Here is a 19,815-nt window from a genome sequence, read left to right on the forward strand (position 1 = left end):
CGTTACTCACCAGTCAATTTATTGTCAAAGAAGGATATCAAAACTCTACCATCTAAATTGTGATTCCACAGGTTTAAAAAATAATACACATTATTAAACAGGTCATTGTGTAAACTTTAATACTAAACTAATGTATAGTTGCACCAGGCCATTTTTTCTTGATTGTGTCCTGCCTTTTGACACAACTTTACATCTTCACTATTTAGAATTATTATTCTTATTGTTCAAGCATAGTATTTGGGGGTTGTCAGCCTTCAGAAAATTGTCGAAACAAGATTTCTGATTGGCTGTCTTTAAAGTTAGGGACAAAATGGATGCAAAGTATCTCATCAAATCCCTCAGAAAGAGATGGTGCCACAAAATGTTTCCTGTTCATCAAAAGACAGTGAGAAAACAAAGACAAATATGTTAAAAATGATTAATGCGTACTTACTCTTACATGTTTTATAAGCAAAGCCACAACTGGGCTAAAAGAAGAAAAAGTAAATGCTCTTGCCTGGTGTTACTTACTTATAGCTTTGGAAAATCATGTCATTGACTTTCATATGTTTGGTGTCTGAAGGTGTCATTTCACGGAACTGGTAAAAACAATAACAATGCATAATGAAGTAACTGTTTTTATCAAAAAAGCACATGTGGCAATGTGGCGAGTCATTACTTTGTTGTTGTGCTTGGCTTGTTCCATAGTTGCTGAGAAGTGAAAACAGCGACAGGACACACCCGCTGCTTTAGCCACATCCACATAACTGGAAACAAACAAGAAATTATATTGATTCATCTAGGGAAGGGGGGACCAAATTATGGTATAGTGGGTTCAGATTTTTGTACCAACTGATCCAGCACGGCCAGTTTAACCAATGAGATTTTTCCAAACTAAGTAGCCCCTGACTGCAATAAACTAACTACTACACTTTACAGACACCAAATTGGTGAAATTATATCCTGTCCAGGATTCTGCACCCATTCAAAATTATAATCAGTACATTCATTCTATTATTTAGGTTCATTTTAAGCAAGGTTTCCTAAACAACTGCTTTAAGTTTCTGCGTGTGATGACAAGTAGGCTTTTTTGTGTTGTTGATAATGACGACAGGGCCTATGTCCGATTATTATTATTATTATTATTATTATTATTATTATTTACTGTGTGTCAATTGTCATTGCCTTGCATTTTTCTCAGCATTGAAGCCTTTCATAATAGAATCGCTAAGTACCCTAAATTTCACACTGTAAGACGCTATTTTTTTTTCTCTCAAATTGAACTGTGGGGCCTTTATAACAAACGAGCTTCATTTTGTCTCTATTAAAAAAAAAATTGGATTGGAAAATGAATGAATGAAATGCTTCTGTGTATGATCTCTCAATATAAACATCACATATTATTAAGACATGAACACCGTGCGACTTATTGTTAAGTGCAGGGTATATATGGATTTTTTTTCTTGGCCTTTTTTTAACTCAATGGGTTGGAAATTACGGCCTGTGCTATTATTATAAGAAAGACACATTGTAGATTACCGTTTACGAGACTCTAGGTCCGGGTTGGTGTTGTCTACGGCGACGCTGCGGCCCTCCTTCAGTGCCTGCTCACATGCTACCACACAGCTCTTCCATGAACCAAGTGTGTCCTAAATATGCCACAAAAAATGATTAGTACATGACAGAAGAGAGTTTAAATGTCCCAAACCTAGTCAAAATCCATCATAAGCCACATTTGTTGTGTTTAAGTATTGAAAGTTTATAGTATTAGTTTATATATTAAGTTTTAAGTATTCTAGTCACAAGTTTATTTCGTACAGCTTGTAACTTTAAAATGACATAATTACAGTAAATATTGATTTATACATACCTCGGCCAGGAAAAGTACAGTAAATGGAAAACCAATAAGTACAACAGGATTTCGGTGTGGTAATGAGCATCCTTATCATATTTTTATGTTATGCGCTATTGGAATGTCAAATTGTGTGTACTTTATATAACAAGGACCACCGGTATTTGAAATTGAAATTACAGTCAGGCGTGAGGATAATTTCGGTGCCGTGAAGAATTTAATTACTCACCCTGTTAACATAAACATAACCCTTTGGGATAATATGGGTGTGGAAGAATGTGGACTTGCCGGCTGCAAAAAAACGATAAGCGATCAGAAGGATATCTTTTAGTGATAAAGGCAAAACAGAGACAAACATGCAGCAACGTTGGCGTACATGCGGGGAAGCCTACGGCCACAACGATTTCTGTCTTGCTCGAAGTGAGGGATGCAGATGGCGGGTCAAAAAGCCTGGCGGTGGAGTCAAGTTTCCTCTAGAAATCAAATCTCAATTTAAAACACAAATTTCCCCAAGTTGAATGGTGCAGTGTAAGGAGACAATTAGACTGTGATGTTCTAACTCAAAAATATGTTGGTTCTTGAATCAAGGCTTAATTTACACATTTGAGCTTGCAGTGCATATTATTTCACTTACAGGGTCAAATTGTGGTAAATTATAAGAAGCACTTTTCCAGCCCAGGAAGTATTCCTCTGGTGTGTGGAACAGCAGGTTGAGATTCAGAGCAAACTGTGGATAGAAAAAACACTGACTGATAAACCACAATCTATATATTTTTTCCATCTTTGCACAATTTCCTTTTTTTTTGTTTTACTATAAAATAAAATAAATAAGAAGAGATCTCACCAGCCGGTCACTGCAAGAGAAGTCCTTCTTCTTTTTCCCTGGAGCCCAGTTCTCAGGTCTACCAGCAGCATCTGTAGGTTAAAGTGAGATGAGATACTGCAGCACACATCACTATGCAATGAACAGTGGTACCTCTACATACGAGCAGCTCTACCTACGAGATGCTCGAGATACAAGGAAAATTGCGAGCAAATAATTCGCTCTAGATACGAGAAAAAATTAGAGATGCGAAAGCCAGGTGGCCATGACATGAGAGGCTGTTTACCATTGTAGCGCACTGTCTTTTTTTGCCGCATCTCTTTCGTGTATAACAGATATCTACGAGCACTGAACACGAGTTTCTCCGACACATGGACCAGAAAACGTGCATGCGCGGGCAAAAAGAGGGCTTTCTGGGTAATGAAGTATACTCGTGCACACAACACTGATAGCCAATGGCACCCTTTCTCAGAATAAAACTTCATTACCCACAATCAATACGTGGGTAGGAGGTTGCATTTCCTGTTTCTCCCCCTTAGCATGTTAGCTCCCGTTGGCGGAGCGATCGCTAATTCAAGACTACTTCTCGTTGGCAAGTGGTCGTGCGTTATCCTATTGTGAGGACATTTGTGTGCATCATTTTCGGAATATTTTGAAGGGAACAGCAAACAGCCCATCGATCGCGAGCGTGAGGGTGGAGGCATGGCAAACAGCTAACCTGGCCAAAAAGTATAAAATGTAAAACAAAATTAGAATTCAGTTTTGTGTAAAGTTACATTAAACATATGTTTGAGTGTCTCTGTATACATTAATCCAAGTTAATTTAAATTTGTTTGTTCGGTTACGAGTGCATTGTCGTGGAAAGTCCCCCCAAAATTATCCAATCAAAATGATTTATTACACTTTTCATGACTTAAAATATGTACCAGGAGAATTGTATTGTCTCCAGAGCTTCCCCTACTATTGTGAATTCTAATTCCTGATCATTATTGTTAGCTCTAACATTACTCAAGATTTATCGATAAATTAATGATCCAGGGTCACATGACAATAAGACATATCCGTTTTTTCTAGATGTGTCAGGTTAAATAGCAATATATGGCAGCCTTGTGATACAATATTACAGGCTTACAGAGGTCACAGTTTTAATTGATTTTGAGAAATGAAGTAAGATTAAAGACACCGATAATACTCAAACAATTGTGACGCAGACAAGGTACTTTCCATACTGACTCACCTCCAACATAAAAACTCTGGGTTTTGTCCACAGTAACACCATCATTAGCCTATAATAGAATCAAGCCAAAAATAGAGGACAACTTTAAAACACAACTATAACCACATTGTGGTGAATGCTTCACGGAAGTCAGCCAAATTGAATAGGCCGTATAATGTACCTTTTCACACAAATGATTCCACATTCCCACTACTGGTTTCCTGTATATTCCTGGACCAGCTGCAACAAACACCTATGAAACAGATCATAATCCACACGATAAAAAAAAAATGCCAGTATGAGACCAATGGCCCAATTAATGAGATATAACATAACCTGTATATGCAACAATATTCCAGGGATTAGCAACACCCATTCAGATATTACAATAATGCAGTTCCGCAATAAGGAAATTGTTAGTGTAAAAGAGACTTCAACTTCACCTAATGAAATAGTCTGCATGTGTGAACAATTAGCCACAATCTAATACAGTGGTACCTCGACATACGATCTTAATCCGTTCCGGGACTGAGATCGTATGTCGAGTTTTTTGTAACTCGAGCGGACTCTTCCCATTGAAATGAACTAAAAACAAATTAATTCGTTCCAACCCTCTGAAAAAACACCAAAAACAGGATATTGGATTGGAAAAAATGTTTTATTTCTTCTAATTTGCCATCTATTAACAAAGTAACACATAACTAGTGATTTAATAGTGATAAAATGTGTTTAATAGAAGTAAAATTAGACGCATTTTGCGGAGGGTAGACACAGCGACATACACGGAGGCGGATGGGTGGGTGGGGTGGTTTCGGGTGGACTTTATCCACGGCAACAACACACTCGTAAACGAACAAACAAATTTGAATTAACTTGGATTCATATATACAGACACACTCAAACATATGTTTAATGTAACTTTACATAAAACTGAATTCTAATTTTTTTTTATTTTTTTTTAACCTTCGTTCTGGGCGGGTTAGCTGTTTGCCACGCCTCCACCCTCACGTTCGCTATCGATGGGCTGTTTGCTGTTGTGATAAACAGCCTCTCATGTCATGGCCACCTGGCTTGGTCGCATCTCGAAATTTTGATCGGATCTAGGGCGAAATATTTGATCACATTTTTCATCGTACCTCGAGCATGTCGTAGGTAGAGCTGATCATAGGTCATGGTACCACTGTATACTGTACATTCACTGGTGAACTGAAGTTTGAGTTTTTTCGAATATTCATGTAGCTAACCAAATGATTAGAAACTCCTGTTTTTCAACTGTATTATCGGTCAATTAATTTTCATGAGTTAATTAAAATGCAGCATTATTTTGAGGGAAAGAATCTTTAGTATTGAATTTCAAATGTTCATATAAAATTGATGAGCCACATAAATGTAATTTTTAATTTCAGCATTTACCTGCACAGGTAGTTGCAGTGTTGCGAGGATGTCCTCGACTTTTGATTTAAAAACTTCTGGTCTTAGTTTTCCTCTAGCAATCCCCATTTGGTTGGTGAAAAATACCACCTAGAAAAAGACAATTTGAGATGAAAGAAATAACTTACCGTTTTAGATTTGAGTGTCTGGGTTGACTATGTCGACTGACATGGCAGTGTGTCAGGTAAAGGAATCATTTTGCTCCTCTTACCTTGTATCCTTTCTTGATTAAACTGGCTAGCCGAGGTTGAATTTCGGCGTAGAGAATCCTGTAAGAGATTCACAAAAAACAAAATAGCCACCACTTGAGAACGTTTGTATATGGGGGCTTCAGGGAAACACATACTTCCAGTCATCCGGTGCAGTGGGAAAGACTTTGCCAGATTTAGTGGTGATGATGCAGCCATCTATGTCAAATCCAGCAATCTGGAAAAGATAGAAAGATATTATAAGCCAAGGGTGTCAGACTCGGGTTGGTTCGCGGGCCGCTTTAACGTCAACTTGATTTCACATGGGCCGGACCATTTTAGATATAATATTTAGATTTTTTTTAATAAATTGATTAAAAGCCCTGAATATTCAGTTTTTTATAGATCTAAAACAATGTTTATTTTAGCTTTTTTTATATATTTTTAGATTTTACAAAATCATTTTTGAACTAAAAACACAGAAAAAATGGATTAAAAAATTACAATTATTGATTTAAAAGGGGGAAAATCAGGAAATTTAATATACATCTATACTCTTCATTTTAATTTGATCCTAAAACAGAAAGTCGGCACTCATGATTTACTTTCCCGGGCCACACAAAATGATGCGGCGGGCCAGATTTGGACCCCGGGTTGCCACTTTGGCACGTGTTATAAGCGATATCCTTTTAATAAGAATTTAACAACAAACGCCATACGTTTAATGTGTCACACTGCTCATTTAGAAGTATTCACACACTGGATTTGACTACTCTGCGAATTCAACCAATGCCCACCTTGTCACTTCCTCTGACGCCTGCTGCCGTATAAAGCATGAGGTTGCCAATCTGCTCCCAAACGCTCTTTACGCACGCTGAGGAAGCTGTAAATGCAGGCTGGCTGCTCTTCTTACTGCTTTCATTCAGGGTTGTCTCTGCCAGTTCTTGGAGCTGCTTGAGCTTTTCTTCTGCTCGTTTTTCCTCCTCATCTTCGCTCGCTTCCGCCTTGTTCCGGACTTCGTCGTCTCTGTGGCGCTTGGCATCATGACGCTCTTCCTCAGGGCTAAGTGGCCTTTTTAACGACTATAGAGTGCCTCAAGTCACAAGTCGGCCTCACGAAGCCATTGAAATAAGCAATCAATGAATTTACCTTTGTGGGAGAGGAAGCGAAGAAATCTTTGATGCTGCGCTTGGGTGGGCTCCACAGTGACTGTTTTTCAGTGCCATTCTTCCCATTTTTTGTTCTGTTTGCATCTTTTATCCCTTTTTGGACCGGACTGGAAGCAGGTTTTGCTGAGCTTGTAGTAAAGTGTACTTTAAATGGGTATAGCTGGTTGACCAGGTAGAGGGTGCCACCATGACTGAGTTTACCAGACTGGCCACGGACAAGCTTCTCACCCTCCAGGAAACTTGGATTGGGCCCCAACTGTGAAAAAATATGAATACTTACATTATTCATTGATTACAATAGAACGTTGTGCTACATGCAGGATAGATAAAAGCAATACGATCAAATTTATGTTTACCATACTTGTCTAGGCACAATGACAACTGAACTGAAAATAAATAAAAATATTGTTTAACAAAAGAATTTAACCGTTTTAAAGAATAACAAATCGACAAGTGGGTTCAAAGTAGGGTGGATACACTATAGCTCTTGGGATAACTGTTTATTTTATACCTGAGTAACAACCACATCCTGGTCTGCAAAGCAAGCCACCACCTTCACTGAAACAAACACAGAAGACTTCTGTGACAAATCCCACTAATTCACACAGAAACAAAAGCCAAGCATATTTTCAAATGGTATTTACCAGTGCACCTCAAATAGTGGGTCGCAGATACTTGGTAAATGTACCGCAATACTATATCAATTTTCATTTTAGAAACAACTTCTCAGGTTGTTATGTAGTTTTCATTGGAGGTTTTCTATAGTCTGGAAGTGTTTTGAATAAAAATGGGACTGACTTTCGGCTTATCCCTTCAGGAGTCGCCGGGTGCTCTTTGTGATCCAACCCACACAAGCGGGAATCAAATATTTAATTCAACTGCAACATTAGTACAGTGCTAGTTTAGATTAGTGATAGATAAAAGTGTTTGCTGACTTGCATACAAATTATAGGAATCAGGTACATATTAAATGTGTCTTCTGCTTGCTGTTTAGCTGGAAATTATTATTATTATTATTTTTTACAGACAGAGGTCTGAAAATGTATTATACTTTGAGTATCAAAAAATAAATAAATAAAAGAATATGAACACGCTAATGCACCTTCCTAAAAATGTGCAATTATGTTATTGAAAATTACTTCTTATGGAATAGTCTACCCACAGTTTGTCAACATTTTGCATACACACTGCTATATATTTGTGATCCAAAGGCACAAAAAAGACTGTTCCACATCAGGTCATAAGCCGGCCAAATTGATGAAATAATAAAAGGGTCAATTTTGCCCAAAATAATAAAATTGATTAAAAATGGAAAAAACTGGGCTAATTTTTAAAATTAGTAGTTAATTTTATAAATAAAAACTATTAATATATTTTAACGAACAAATAAAACAGAAAATAGCTGAAAACCAATTGTAATCAATTTTAAAAAGAAGACCACGTCATGTGTGTATTTTATTTAAGAGCTCAAATAGCTTCATTTTTAGCTGCCATTGACGGCAATAGACGTCCAATACATTTTAACAGAGAGGAGCTGAAAGCAATCGAAATACAATCGTTTCAGTCCATGAAAAAAACTTTTCTATTTAGTACTGCTTAGGGTTACATTCAGACAGTTTTTAAAAGACAAATTTTCTAGATTCGAAAAGCAGAATCATGTCGCATGCACGTCAAATCATTAGTGTTGCATTCACCCTGGTGTCTTGAGCATTTCTTATCGCTAACTCTGGTGTCCGGACCCCGACCCAGCAACACGGCTCGTCCATCCTCCAAAAGGACCTGATCCCCACTCGAACTAACCAGAACGCACGACATTTCAGAAACCGAACTTTAAAGTAAGAACTAAAGTCTGAACAAGTTTGTAATTGAACCATCAACCAGAACACTATTTTTTTGTACTATCGGTCCATCACAATGATAGGACCCCACTGAAACGTATTCGGTTTTTTGGTTCCGATGGCATCTACTTTGTAATTTTGGCACGGGGTTGACGCTAAATTAGTTTGTCAACATTATCTGTATAATCCTTTCTCCCTGACAGTCATTTTTAAAAATCTATACGCCGTCTTTTGGCGAAATGTCAAGGTGACATGCCTTTGTCCGGGGCGGATGCGCATTTGTTCGCAAGGTAAATACGACTGGTTTGATGACTTTCTCTTTAACAAGTAAAACACGAAAGGGTGAACAGGAGTCAATTATAGATTAGATTTTAGCCAACTAAGTTTATATTGTTGATTTTTTTATGTGTGCGCTCAACACTAAAATGTAGTTTTTTAAGTTAATCTCATCTCATTTTCTGAACCGTTTTATCCTCATTAGGGTCGCGGGGGGTGCTGGAGCCTATCCCAGCTGACTCCGGGCCAGAGGTGGGGGACACCCTGAATTGGTGGCCAGCCAATTACAGGGCACAAGGAGACAAACCACCATTCACGGCCACACCCATACCTGGGGGCAATTTAGAGTGTCCAACCAGCCTACCATGCATGTTTTGGAATGTGAGAGGAAGCTGGAGTACCCAGAGGAAACCCACACAGCCCCAGAGAGAACATGCATACTCCACACAGATGGATGTGATTTGGATTTGAATCCAGAACCCCAGAGCTGTGAGGCCAACGCGCTAACCATTCACTCCAACGTGCTAACCACTCACGCCACCGGGCCGCCTGGCTATATAGTATGTACCTAAATAATTTAGGCTAAATTCTAAATTCAGTTTGTCTGAATGTAATGTGGGCGGCCCGGTGGGTTGAGTGATTAGCACGTTGGCCTCACAGCTCTGGGGTCCTGGGTGCAAATCCAGGTCGATCCACCTGTGTTGAGTTTGCATGTTCTCTCTGGGCCTGTGTGGGTTTTCTCCGGGTACTCCGGTTTCCTCGCACATTCCAAAAAACATGCATGGTAGGCTCATTGGACACTAAATCTGTCACACACTGTCTCCGTGTGCTTTTTGGCTGGCCACCTATTCAGGGTGTACCCCGCCTCTGGCACGAAGTCAGCTGGGATAGGCTCCAGCACCCCTCACGACCCTAGTGAGAATGAATGAATGTAATGTACAGTTTTAATGGTCAGAATGTCAGAAATGTATTTATTTAACAAAACTGTCGTATGATGATGCAGCCCTGCAGTGTTTTTTTGCAAATTTGTGGCTAGGTACTGATGAACTTCCTTTATTTGCATTAGACTTGCTCTACGACAGTACATTTATGGGACTGGATTAGCAAGTTTTTTTAGGGCGTATCCTTTGAAGAAGAAGATTGGACTGGAAGAATCCTGATAGGCGTGTTATCATGTGTTTTGTCCAATTCACTGTTGTAATAGTTTCTCTGTGCTTCCTGCTCACTGAAGCCCCACCCCTGTTGTATTTATATAAAATACGGTGCTACACACCTCCACTCTATATTTATGGATTCAGCTGAGAGCTGACAGGTAAGGATAGGAATTTGTGATAATACTTTCGGTGTCATTTCTCGATGGGGTATTATCTGTAATATCCATAATAATAGGCCATAATATCATTCTAGCATTTTTGATCACTTTTTAAAAAACTGATTTTCTTTTCTTTGTGAACTAATTGCAGACATTCCACTCTAAACCATGGCGACAGAACAAAGTCACGACGAGGGCTCTTATTTGTCCCTGATGAAAGGCTTGAAAGAACTGGACTTCCGTGACTCTGCTACCCCAGGCGCTCTGCTACTAACAGGAGAACATGCATTTCCTTTGGTAATGAACAGCCAAGGTCATGTCCTGGCAGCTGCCTCAAAGTATGGCTCTGGAAGAATCGTGGTCCTGGGACATGAAGTGTACTTGACAAAATTTCAGACTCTGGTAGAAAATGCACTGATATGGCTGAGAGGAGATGGCTCACGCAAGATGTCTGTGGGAATCAACAAAAGCGTTAAAGCAGTTGCTGATAATCTCAGCAGATCCCAGTTCCAAACTGAAATTGTGGGTGCATTCCAAAAGAATTTGGATGTTGGCGTGTATGTTACAGACACCTACAACCTGAATACAAATGAGAAGGACTTGGTGGCATTTGTGAAAAATGGCGGTGGAGTGTTGATTGGGGGGCAAGCATGGAACTGGGCCGCTAACCACCCAAACGAGAACACGCTGCTTCGCTTTGGAGGCAATAAAGTGTCTGCAGTGTCTGGGATATATTTCTCTGAACATCCAGCTGAAGATGAGTTGTTGCCAGTCTATCCTCAGATTCCTGCCTCATGGATGCGTGTGGTGTATGTAAATTTAAAATTTCTTTAATCTAAGAAAAATAATAATCCTATTATGTCTCAGCTCATTTTCTGAAACGCTTTAACCGGTACTCGGACGTTTCGTTGAAACACGTTTGGTCGACCGGACGTTTGGTAGAACGGACGTTTGGTAGAACGGACGTTTGGTAGAATGGACGTTTGGTAGAACGGACGTTTGGTAGAACGGACGTTTGGTAGAACGGACGTTTGGTAGAACGGACGTTTGGTAGAACGGACATTTGGTCGCCGGGTTGTTACTGTTGAAACCAGCTCTCAAAATTATAATCATGAGAGAGTGAGTGAGTTTAATATCTAAATATCTAATATCAAAATATCAACAGTAAACTCTCTGTCATAATTTGACAGCGAGCGAACCCAGCGACCAAACGTCCGTTCTACCAAACGTCCGTTCTACCAAACGTCCGTTCTACCAAACGTCCGTTCTACCAAACGTCCGTTCTACCAAACGTCCGTTCTACCAAACGTCCGTTCTACCAAACGTCCAGTCGACCAAACGTCTGGTGTACCAAACATCTGGGGACCAAACGTCTTTCGACGAAACGTCCAGTCACGGCAGAGAAAACCTACGCAGGGCCGGGGAGAACATGCAAACCCCACACAGGTGGACCGACCTGGATGATTAACCAATATTGATCCATATATAAAACACTATGGAATATAAGGCGCACTGCCAACTTTTGAGAAAATTCAAGTGTTTAAGTTGCGTCTTATAGTGCAGAAAATACGGTAGTTCTGCTGTGTTTATATGGACAAAATACTATAGATTGAAGTAGTTCATTGTTTTAATAGCTTTCTGACTGATAAACTTTTTTTTCTTAAAATACAGACTGGGAAAAGAGTTTGAGGTCGATCTGGAGTTCTTACTTCAAGGGGTATCTGAGTTTGATATATCGGGTGATGCGCTCGCTTCTGAGATTCTGGTCCATGGACGACTCGCCTTCCCTATCGCAATGACCGAAGACAAACGGCCATTTCTGGCAGCAACCTGTTATGGGCTCGGACGTGTTGTTGTTGTTAGTCATGAAGGATTCCTTGCAGACCAGGTAATGTTAATATTTAACATTATCAGTCCTGTTTATTATTATGTGGTATTTCTATATGTGCTGATTTGAGAAATGTTGTGATAACACACTTTTGTGGTTTGTCACAGAGACTGTCCGCATTTTGGAGCAATGCTATCCAGTGGTTGGATGACGGGCGACGAGGCACCGTTGGCGTTCTGCAACCTAAAGCCCTCGACACCATGAACAAATCTGGGTTGAAATGTGTTAAGAGCGATTTCAGGAAAGACTTGAGTGTGTTTGTGGGTTCCGCTTACAGCGACACACACATGCAGGAGATTCAAAATTTTGTGGTGGAAGGAGGAGGCCTGTTGATTGGTGGCCATGCCTGGTGGTGGGCGCAGACACACAAAGACCAAAATCCATTGACAGACTTCCCAGGTATTACCTAAACCACAAGAGTGAATGCAGTTGCCTACCTTTTGAAAAACCCTAATTGACACTTGTAATTGCAGGGAACAAGATCCTAAACAAAATGGGCTTGAGCATTTTACGTGAAACTATCAAGGCCGGTCGTTTTAAAGCCCCCGTGCCGAGCCAAATTGGCCGAGACAAGTACCATTTCCACCACCTTCTACAACGCTTTGCTGATCACGTAACTGAAGGAGAAGATCTTACTAAGCACGAGGAGCAATGCCTTAAGAAGCTTGGAAAGGACTGTGCAGCCTTTTTAAAAATGGACGCTCATGACCGCTGTTCATACGCTCAAGTCTTGTCCACGCTTACACACGTCCTGAAAAAATCAGGCATTCCTCAGGTTGGTTGATAACATAAAGAAAACTCCATTTAAGACTTTAATTGTGCATGATTGATATATAATCTCATGCTGTAAAAGAATATAGCTTGTTTTTGCAACACATTTAACTATCACCCTGATGTTGTGTTTTTTAAGGTGTGTGATACGTGCCCAGTAAAAAGTCCCAAAGACCATCTTCTCCTCAACCTGGGTTCAGAGGTGTATAAAGTTTGCCCCGATCCTGACCAACTGCTGCCTTACCTCATCAAGCAGAACCCTGTGTTGCCTGTTGTCTATAATCACAGGATTCCAGTGAACATAACCACAGCAGGTAAGGCCTTTTTGTTTGATCATTTGAGGTTTCACCTATATACAATGCTATAATGCAAGGGTGTCAGACTCGGGTTGGTTCGCGGGCCGCATTAACGTCAACTCGGTTTCATGTGGCCCGGACCATTTTAGATATAATATTTAGATTTTTTAATAAATGGATTAAAATAACTGGATTAAAAGCCCTGAATGTTCAGTTTTTTTATAGATCTAAAACAATGTTTATTTTAGCTTTTTTTAATATATTCTTAGATTTTACAAAATAATTTTTGAACTAAAAACACAGAAAAAAATGATTAAAAAATTACAATTATTGATTTAAAAGGGGCACAATCAGGAAATGTAATATACATCTATACTCTTCATTTTAATTTGATCCTAAAACAGAAAGTCGGCACTCATGATTTACTTTCCTGGGGCCACACAAAATGATGCGGCGGGCCAGATTTGGCCCCCGGGCCGCTACTTTGACACCTGTACTATAATATATCAAAATGATTGTGTGTTTGCATTCATGTGTCAGATAATGAAGAGTGGGTCAGTACTGGTCTCTACCTCTCTAATGGTATGAGGACCTACATAGCAATGCCTGCACAGATTGTCAACAAGGGATGGAAGGTATGGCTCACAAACAATACAAATCTAAATGAATATTATGATTTATTGTATTATTCTTCATGATGCATTCCACCAACAAAATCAAGATGAAGGGACAGTTTTATGTTCCCAACGTTTTGAGAAATGCTTTGGAGAAACTGGAAATAAATTCTAGAAATATATAGATGTATATAATCGCCAAAATGATAAGAAATTTGCATCCACATGTTACATGTCTGGCCTCATTATTGCTATGGGAAAAAAAAGCCATTTTAATTGATTTGTATTCTTGGCCCCAGTTGTGGAGTATACATTCAACAACAACTTGTATTGGCTGTGACCACTGGGCAGCGCTGTTCTGTAATGTAGTGTTGTTTATAGTCATACCTGAAAATATGTGTGGGGGGTTTAGTAGAGGGGTAAATGGGGTTAATCTGGCTGCATAAAGTGGCTGGGCTTTTTTGCTGCATTGCAGGCAAGAGTGGCATGTTGTCTATTGTGTTTTTGTTGCCATATGGTAATGAAGCAGGTGGAACAAACATTGCAGTTGTTCTCTTTTTTACACTCTCACAAGGGCATTAAAGTACTGTACCGTTATTTGGTATAATCTACTCCAAGGGTGTCAGACTCGGGTTGGTTCACGGGCCGCTTTAACGTCAACTTGATTTCACTTGCGCCGGACCATTTTAGATATAATATTTAGATTTTTTTTAATAAATTGATTAAAAGAACTGGATTAAAAGCCCTGAATATTTAGTTTTTTTATAGATCTAAAACAATGTTTATTTTAGATTTTTTTTAAATATTTTTTAGATTTTACAAAATGATTTTTGAACTAAAAACACAGAAAAAATTATTAAAAATAACAATTATTGATTTAAAAGGGGGAGAATCAGGTAATTTGATATACATCTATACTCTTCATTTTAATTTGATCTTAAAACAGAAAGTTGGCACTCATGATTTACTTTTCCGGGCCACACAAAATGATGCGGCGGGCCAGATTTTGCCCCCGGGCCGCCACTTTGACACAGGTGATCTACTCTAATCCACACAAGTTAGTGTTTCTTGCAACCAAGAATGTATTTTTTGCAAAAAATCAGTTTTATATTGTGTAAAACATTATTTTACTATTACGTATTTATGTTTAACAGGCTAAAACAGAAATTAATTGCTGATTGGAAATGCCCTCCTGTAAATTGCATGTGTCATGATGAGCTATGAATACTCAGCATGACTAAGTGAAATTTAATGTAATCACCATTTACAATGGTTATTTTTGGAAATTGAGGCTTGTAAATCCTTCAGCATGCCAAGCGGGTATTAGCATGTAAAATTTCAGACTAGTTGGTATGCGTTGCGGGACTTTTTTCGACTCATCATGCCTGGGTTTTCATGGTATTTATTTCTCATTGTAGCACTTTGGCTTCAAGAAAATGTATTGGCCTTCTCCAATATTTTCCTCCAAAAGTGTGAAGCATTTTACTCTCTTTAAAGTGATGGAGAAATGGAAAAAAGTGTGACTTATAGTTCAGAAAATATGCATTACGCTATATGGTGTTTGCACCTTTCCCCCTGTGTTTTTGTAGAATTTTCTTTCCAGGAATGCTTTTGTCTAATGTCTTCTGCTCACCTCTTATATGTTAAAGTAATACAGAAAATGAAAGGATAGGTTACAAAGAATTTCAGTCTGCATTGATTCAGAATATTTCCTGGAAAATAATACTTTCTCTTTTGCTATAGGTCCAAATAGGTTGCCAAACTGACTTTCTTAAGGCTGATGAATTGAAGAGAGCCTCTAGTGTTCATGAAAAATTTCCCATTGATAGTGAGATGATGCAGGTGTGGAACTTGTGGGGAGGTCTCATCTACCTGGTGGCCCCACCTAAAACTCATGTTGGCGGGCTAGAGGTCATAGTTCAGGTAGCTGTACCAGCACCTTATTATAAATCTGGTGAGTATGTAATTGGTTATTAGCTGCTTTTTACTTGACCACTTATCTTATATTAGTAAAAAAGACAATCCAATCAAAAGCAGTCAACAATATTGGTAACTTTTGGCCTAGCATGGATAATACAGATTTTACAGTTGCTGTGCACATAGAGGTCATGTTTTTTAAACATACTGTTGATCTTGCTGCTCTTACCAGGAGTGACAAAAATGGCTGACTGGCTTGTGCTGCGAACAGCTCCTTCCCCTTGGGCCGAGTTGGAATTTGAAAATATCGTACTCACTCTACCGTCAGAAGTCGTCCGGGAACTGGATAGACCAGATACGCTGGCAACACTCTGGGATACCGTGATGAAAGGCATTGCAGATCTGGCTGCTAAACCGCACAAATTTCCTCGTAAAGAACGCTTTGTAGCAGATGTGCAGATTTCGAATGGTAAGTATGCAGTGTTGGAGAGGCTAATTTCCTGTACTAACTACTTTAAAGTTCACGTGTTTAAATGAGATATCCAAAGTTCATGACTGATAATTTAGAATTAGGTTTGACGTTCTAAACTTAACTAACTTTTGGCGAATAGAGCTGACAGATTGACTTTTGCTTAATCCCTAAATGCAATGCACTCAGTTGACATTTTCTCAAAATTTGAAGACTACAGTGATACGTTGACATACGAGTTTCACAACATGCGAGAAATTTAAGATTCGAGGAAATTTCAGCAAATTTTTGCCTTGAGATACGAGACAAATTTGAGATACGAAGACAAGATGGTTCCCGAAACTGCCAATAATGTCCCCAAATAAGCATCTTAATCTCATATTTCTCCACTGTAAATATATTTTTTCTTTTGCACAAAAGCGCAATAAGCAATATTACACTTTAAAGTAGAAAATTAAATACTCAAATCCTTTCTTTCTTTTTTCACGATAGCTAAAGACTAGTTTAGTCAGAAAAATAATAGCTTTGTAGATGCACTCTATGGACAAAAATATTGGGACACCTTGCTAGTAAAGTGTCTCTATACCATTTTTTTTTAAATAAAGTGTGTAGGAGTACAGTGTGTAGGTGGCCGAGTATGCGAGTGGCTTCTCGCCGCATCTCCCTCGCTTAAAGATATCTACGAGTACCGGGCCGTACAGGTTGCATTTTTTACTGGAGATACTATGACCAAATAAATGTAATCTGCAGAAAGTTTGATTTTAGATACGAGTAAATTGACATACGAGCTCGGTCCCGCAATGGATTATGCTCGTATCTCAAGGTACTAATGTATTAACTTTCATCCGTTTACTTAAAATATTTACAACACAGTGTATGAACTGGTTCTCATTCATCAGAACAAAACCCTCATGTTTACCTGCATAATTGAACTTGAACACAGCTGATGTTACAACATGCACAATTATGTTTTTGTTTTTTTATCTTTAGGTTGGATGCACTCGGGATACCCAATCATGATGCACAAGGCCTCAGCCGTTGAAGTGGTCAATCTCGAGAAAATCAAGTCTAAAGGGATGTGGGGCCCAATCCATGAGCTGGGACACAACCAGCAGCGAGCATGCTGGGAATTCCCTTCGCATACTACAGAGTGCACATGCAACCTTTGGTCAGTGTATATCCATGAGGAGGTATTTAGAATCAACAGGGGAAAGGTGAGCACTTTTTTTTTCTTTTTTGACTGAACCCTACCATTGAATTCTCATTTTGTCTTCACATCACTGGTTCTTCAATACAGGCTCATACAGCTATCAGTTCAGAAAAACGAAAGAGTCGAATAGAGGAATTTGTAAAAGGAGGCAGGCCACTCAGCAAGTGGGAGGTTTGGGTGGCTCTCGAAACATACCTACAGGTGAGTGAGCATAAAGAAACAGGGTGATCACTATGTTAACTCTCATCCCGTCAAAAATACCGTGTGCGGTCGTTTGGTCGCCGGTCTTTTGGTTGCCGTCTTTTGGTCGCCGGTCTTTTGGTCACCGGTCTTTTGGTTGCCGTCTTTTGGTCGCCGGTCTTTTGGTCGCCGGTCTTTTGGTCGCCGGTCTTTTGGTTGCCGTCTTTTGGTCGCCGGTCTTTTGGTCGCCGGTCTTTTGGTTGCCGTCTTTTGGTCGCCGGTCTTTTGGTCGCCGGTCTTTTGGTCGCCGGTCTTTTGGTTGCCGTCTTTTGGTCACCGGTCTTTTGGTCGCTCGGACCCAAACAACGGGCGACCAAAAGACCGGCGACCAAAAGACCGGCGACAAAACAAGGTAAAACAACACGGTCTACGCATCAATAAAAGCCAACAATGGCCAATGAGGAGTTTCACTGAGCGGACGTGTGAGTGTATAAGAGTTTGTATGTAAGTGCGTTGTCCCTTTAAGAAGCTATGTCAGTCAGGGTCTTAACAAGTTCTCCAACAAAACACAATAAAAGTACGGGAAATTTTGAGCTTTTCTTTAGCCTAATAATTAATAGGACATTAAGTATGACTAAATAATAATTTGCAGTTTGCATTTAGGGAATTTGAGCAACGATTTAAATGGTAATTATCAATAACCTTCAGGGCGACCAAAAGACCGGCGACCAAAAGACCGGCGACCAAACGACCGAGTACCAAAAATACAAAGGCGGACAGTTTATGACTGCAAAGCTTTACCACACGTGTTCTCTGATCGAAACATGTTACATATGTTTCACATAGCTCCAGGAAAGATTTGGGTGGGATGCCTTTAAGAAGGTGTTCGCAGCCTACCACCATATAAGCAATTATCCAAAGGACAACAATGGAAAAATGAACCTGTACGCAGAGACCTTCTCCAAAATTGTTGGAATGAACTTGTGTGGATTCTTTAAGTCCTGGAGCTGGCCCATAAATAAGACTACTGAGGAGAAACTGTCCAACTTTCCTATCTGGGTGGACCATCCAATGGTCCGGTTTGGTTGAAGGTTTTATTGCTATGATTGAAATGCAGGGAGCAACATGGTCACAATAGTTGAGATCTCTGTTCTTTTCCATCATTAAAGTCAATCATTTTTTTGTTTTGTCATGCTTGTTGTTGTTTCACTACTTTAGAGTAAACATGGAGAATGTATTGTTTTAAAAATTGGAATGTGCACTTTCTCAATATTTTCTTTTGGGTGTAAACTTGGTTTATTAAAAGACTAATATCTCTCTACAAATAAGAAGTATGCTTTCAAATATATATTTTCTATACAAATTAAATGTCTTGTAAACAGATCCAATAAACATTTACGTAACTAACAAACATTTGCTTCTTCATTTTTTTAAGTAGAAGTAGAATGGGAAAATTTGTACTTTAGTGTCTGTAAGATTTTGGCCAGATGTGATGGACTCGTGCGAAACAGGGTAAGGGGAATTGAAGATGGTTGTATAATACAAGAAAGGTAAAATAAATTGGAATTTAGCATTTCACATTGTGATTTATTGAGGCCTCCTGGAACACATTTCAATAAATTTAAGGAGATGACTCATCATTTTAGGCTCAGGTGACAAAATCATTTGCTGGAGTCAAATTACAATGTCAACTTCTTTTTTAATATATAATGATGCAAGTTGAGCAGCAATTTAAGTGCCCATGAAGAATGTGTTTTCAAAGTACCGCATAGGTGTGGTGCATACACAAAGCAACGTGAAAAACAAGCACAGCTGCTGAAATTTCAATCAACTCTGGAGCAGTGCAGAAACATTTTCCAAATATAGCGTTGAGAGTCTCAGTAATTACACAATCAATGACAAACTACTGTGTTTAGTTGAATATATAATGAAGGGGTGGCAAACACACAGCTCTCGAGCTGCATGCGGCTCCCAGCCAAAATGAATGCTTTGTTTCTTATCATATTTTTATCATATTAGATTTAAAAATACTTTATTTTGTTTTGTAAGGGGAAGAAAGGGTTCTGGTGAATAATTTGGATTTAATTGTGTGCGTGTGTGTGTGCGCTTGTGTGTGTGTGTGTCTGTGTCTATGTGTGTGTGTGTCTGTGTCTATGTGTGTGTGTCTGTGTCTATGTCTATGTGTGTGTGTGTCTGTGTCTATGTGTGTGTGTCTGTGTGTGTGTCTGTGTGTGTGTCTGTGTGTGTGTCTGTGTGTGTGTCTGTGTGTGTGTCTGTGTGTGTGTCTGTGTGTGTCTGTGTGTGTGTCTGTGTGTGTGTCTGTGTGTGTGTGTGTGTGTCTGTGTGTGTGTGTGGGTGTGTGCATGTCTGTGTGTGTGCGTGTGTG

The 19,815-nt window shown here is 39.3% G+C and overlaps 2 protein-coding genes across 3 annotated transcripts; one reads left to right on the forward strand and one right to left on the reverse strand.

Annotated features, from left to right (window-relative positions):
* Window positions 1–2: 2 nt before the first annotated feature.
* Window positions 3–8,737, reverse strand: pnkp (polynucleotide kinase 3'-phosphatase). Its single transcript, XM_077610781.1, has 17 exons — window positions 8,353–8,737; window positions 7,170–7,216; window positions 6,639–6,914; window positions 6,287–6,571; window positions 5,648–5,727; window positions 5,513–5,570; window positions 5,284–5,391; window positions 4,052–4,123; window positions 3,892–3,940; window positions 2,676–2,746; window positions 2,466–2,558; window positions 2,208–2,304; window positions 2,061–2,122; window positions 1,519–1,628; window positions 659–746; window positions 511–578; window positions 3–368 (listed from the first exon to the last, which is right to left on the reverse strand). Exons 1-17 carry the CDS (start codon window positions 8,471–8,473, stop codon window positions 248–250), a joined length of 1,806 nt encoding a protein of 601 aa, XP_077466907.1. The 5' UTR covers window positions 8,474–8,737; the 3' UTR covers window positions 3–247.
* On the forward strand, window positions 8,619–18,840 carry LOC144083199 (TRPM8 channel-associated factor homolog). Of its 2 annotated transcripts, none has more exons than XM_077610779.1 (12): window positions 8,619–8,786; window positions 10,236–10,893; window positions 11,756–11,972; window positions 12,080–12,371; window positions 12,446–12,747; window positions 12,883–13,057; window positions 13,580–13,674; window positions 15,397–15,607; window positions 15,803–16,039; window positions 17,030–17,253; window positions 17,337–17,450; window positions 18,276–18,840. In XM_077610779.1, exons 2-12 carry the CDS (start codon window positions 10,253–10,255, stop codon window positions 18,516–18,518), a joined length of 2,751 nt encoding a protein of 916 aa, XP_077466905.1. In that variant the 5' UTR covers window positions 8,619–8,786; window positions 10,236–10,252; the 3' UTR covers window positions 18,519–18,840. The 2 variants fall into 2 exon arrangements, with proteins under 2 accessions (XP_077466905.1, XP_077466906.1); XM_077610780.1 differs by lacking the exon at window positions 8,619–8,786 and adding an exon at window positions 10,025–10,084.
* The last annotated feature ends 975 nt before the right edge of the window (window positions 18,841–19,815 follow it).

Source organism: Stigmatopora argus, chromosome 10 (assembly GCF_051989625.1).
Source record: "Stigmatopora argus isolate UIUO_Sarg chromosome 10, RoL_Sarg_1.0, whole genome shotgun sequence".
NCBI lineage: Eukaryota > Metazoa > Chordata > Actinopteri > Syngnathiformes > Syngnathidae > Stigmatopora > Stigmatopora argus.

Excerpts from the sequence above, each read along its gene's own strand:
- pnkp (XM_077610781.1), bottom strand. The coding sequence starts at position 8,473 with ATGTCGTGCGTTCTGGTTAGTTCGAGTGGGGATCAGGTCCTTTTGGAG. Across the intron at positions 747-1,518 it reads GACCTAGAGTCTCGTAAACG|TTATGTGGATGTGGCTAAAG; the intron begins GTAATCTACAAT and ends GTTTGTTTCCAG. Across the intron at positions 579-658 it reads AAGCCAAGCACAACAACAAA|TTCCGTGAAATGACACCTTC; the intron begins GTAATGACTCGC and ends TGTTTTTACCAG.
- LOC144083199 (XM_077610779.1), top strand. The coding sequence starts at position 10,253 with ATGGCGACAGAACAAAGTCACGACGAGGGCTCTTATTTGTCCCTGATG. Across the intron at positions 11,973-12,079 it reads AAGGATTCCTTGCAGACCAG|AGACTGTCCGCATTTTGGAG; the intron begins GTAATGTTAATA and ends GGTTTGTCACAG. Across the intron at positions 16,040-17,029 it reads AGATGTGCAGATTTCGAATG|GTTGGATGCACTCGGGATAC; the intron begins GTAAGTATGCAG and ends TTTTATCTTTAG.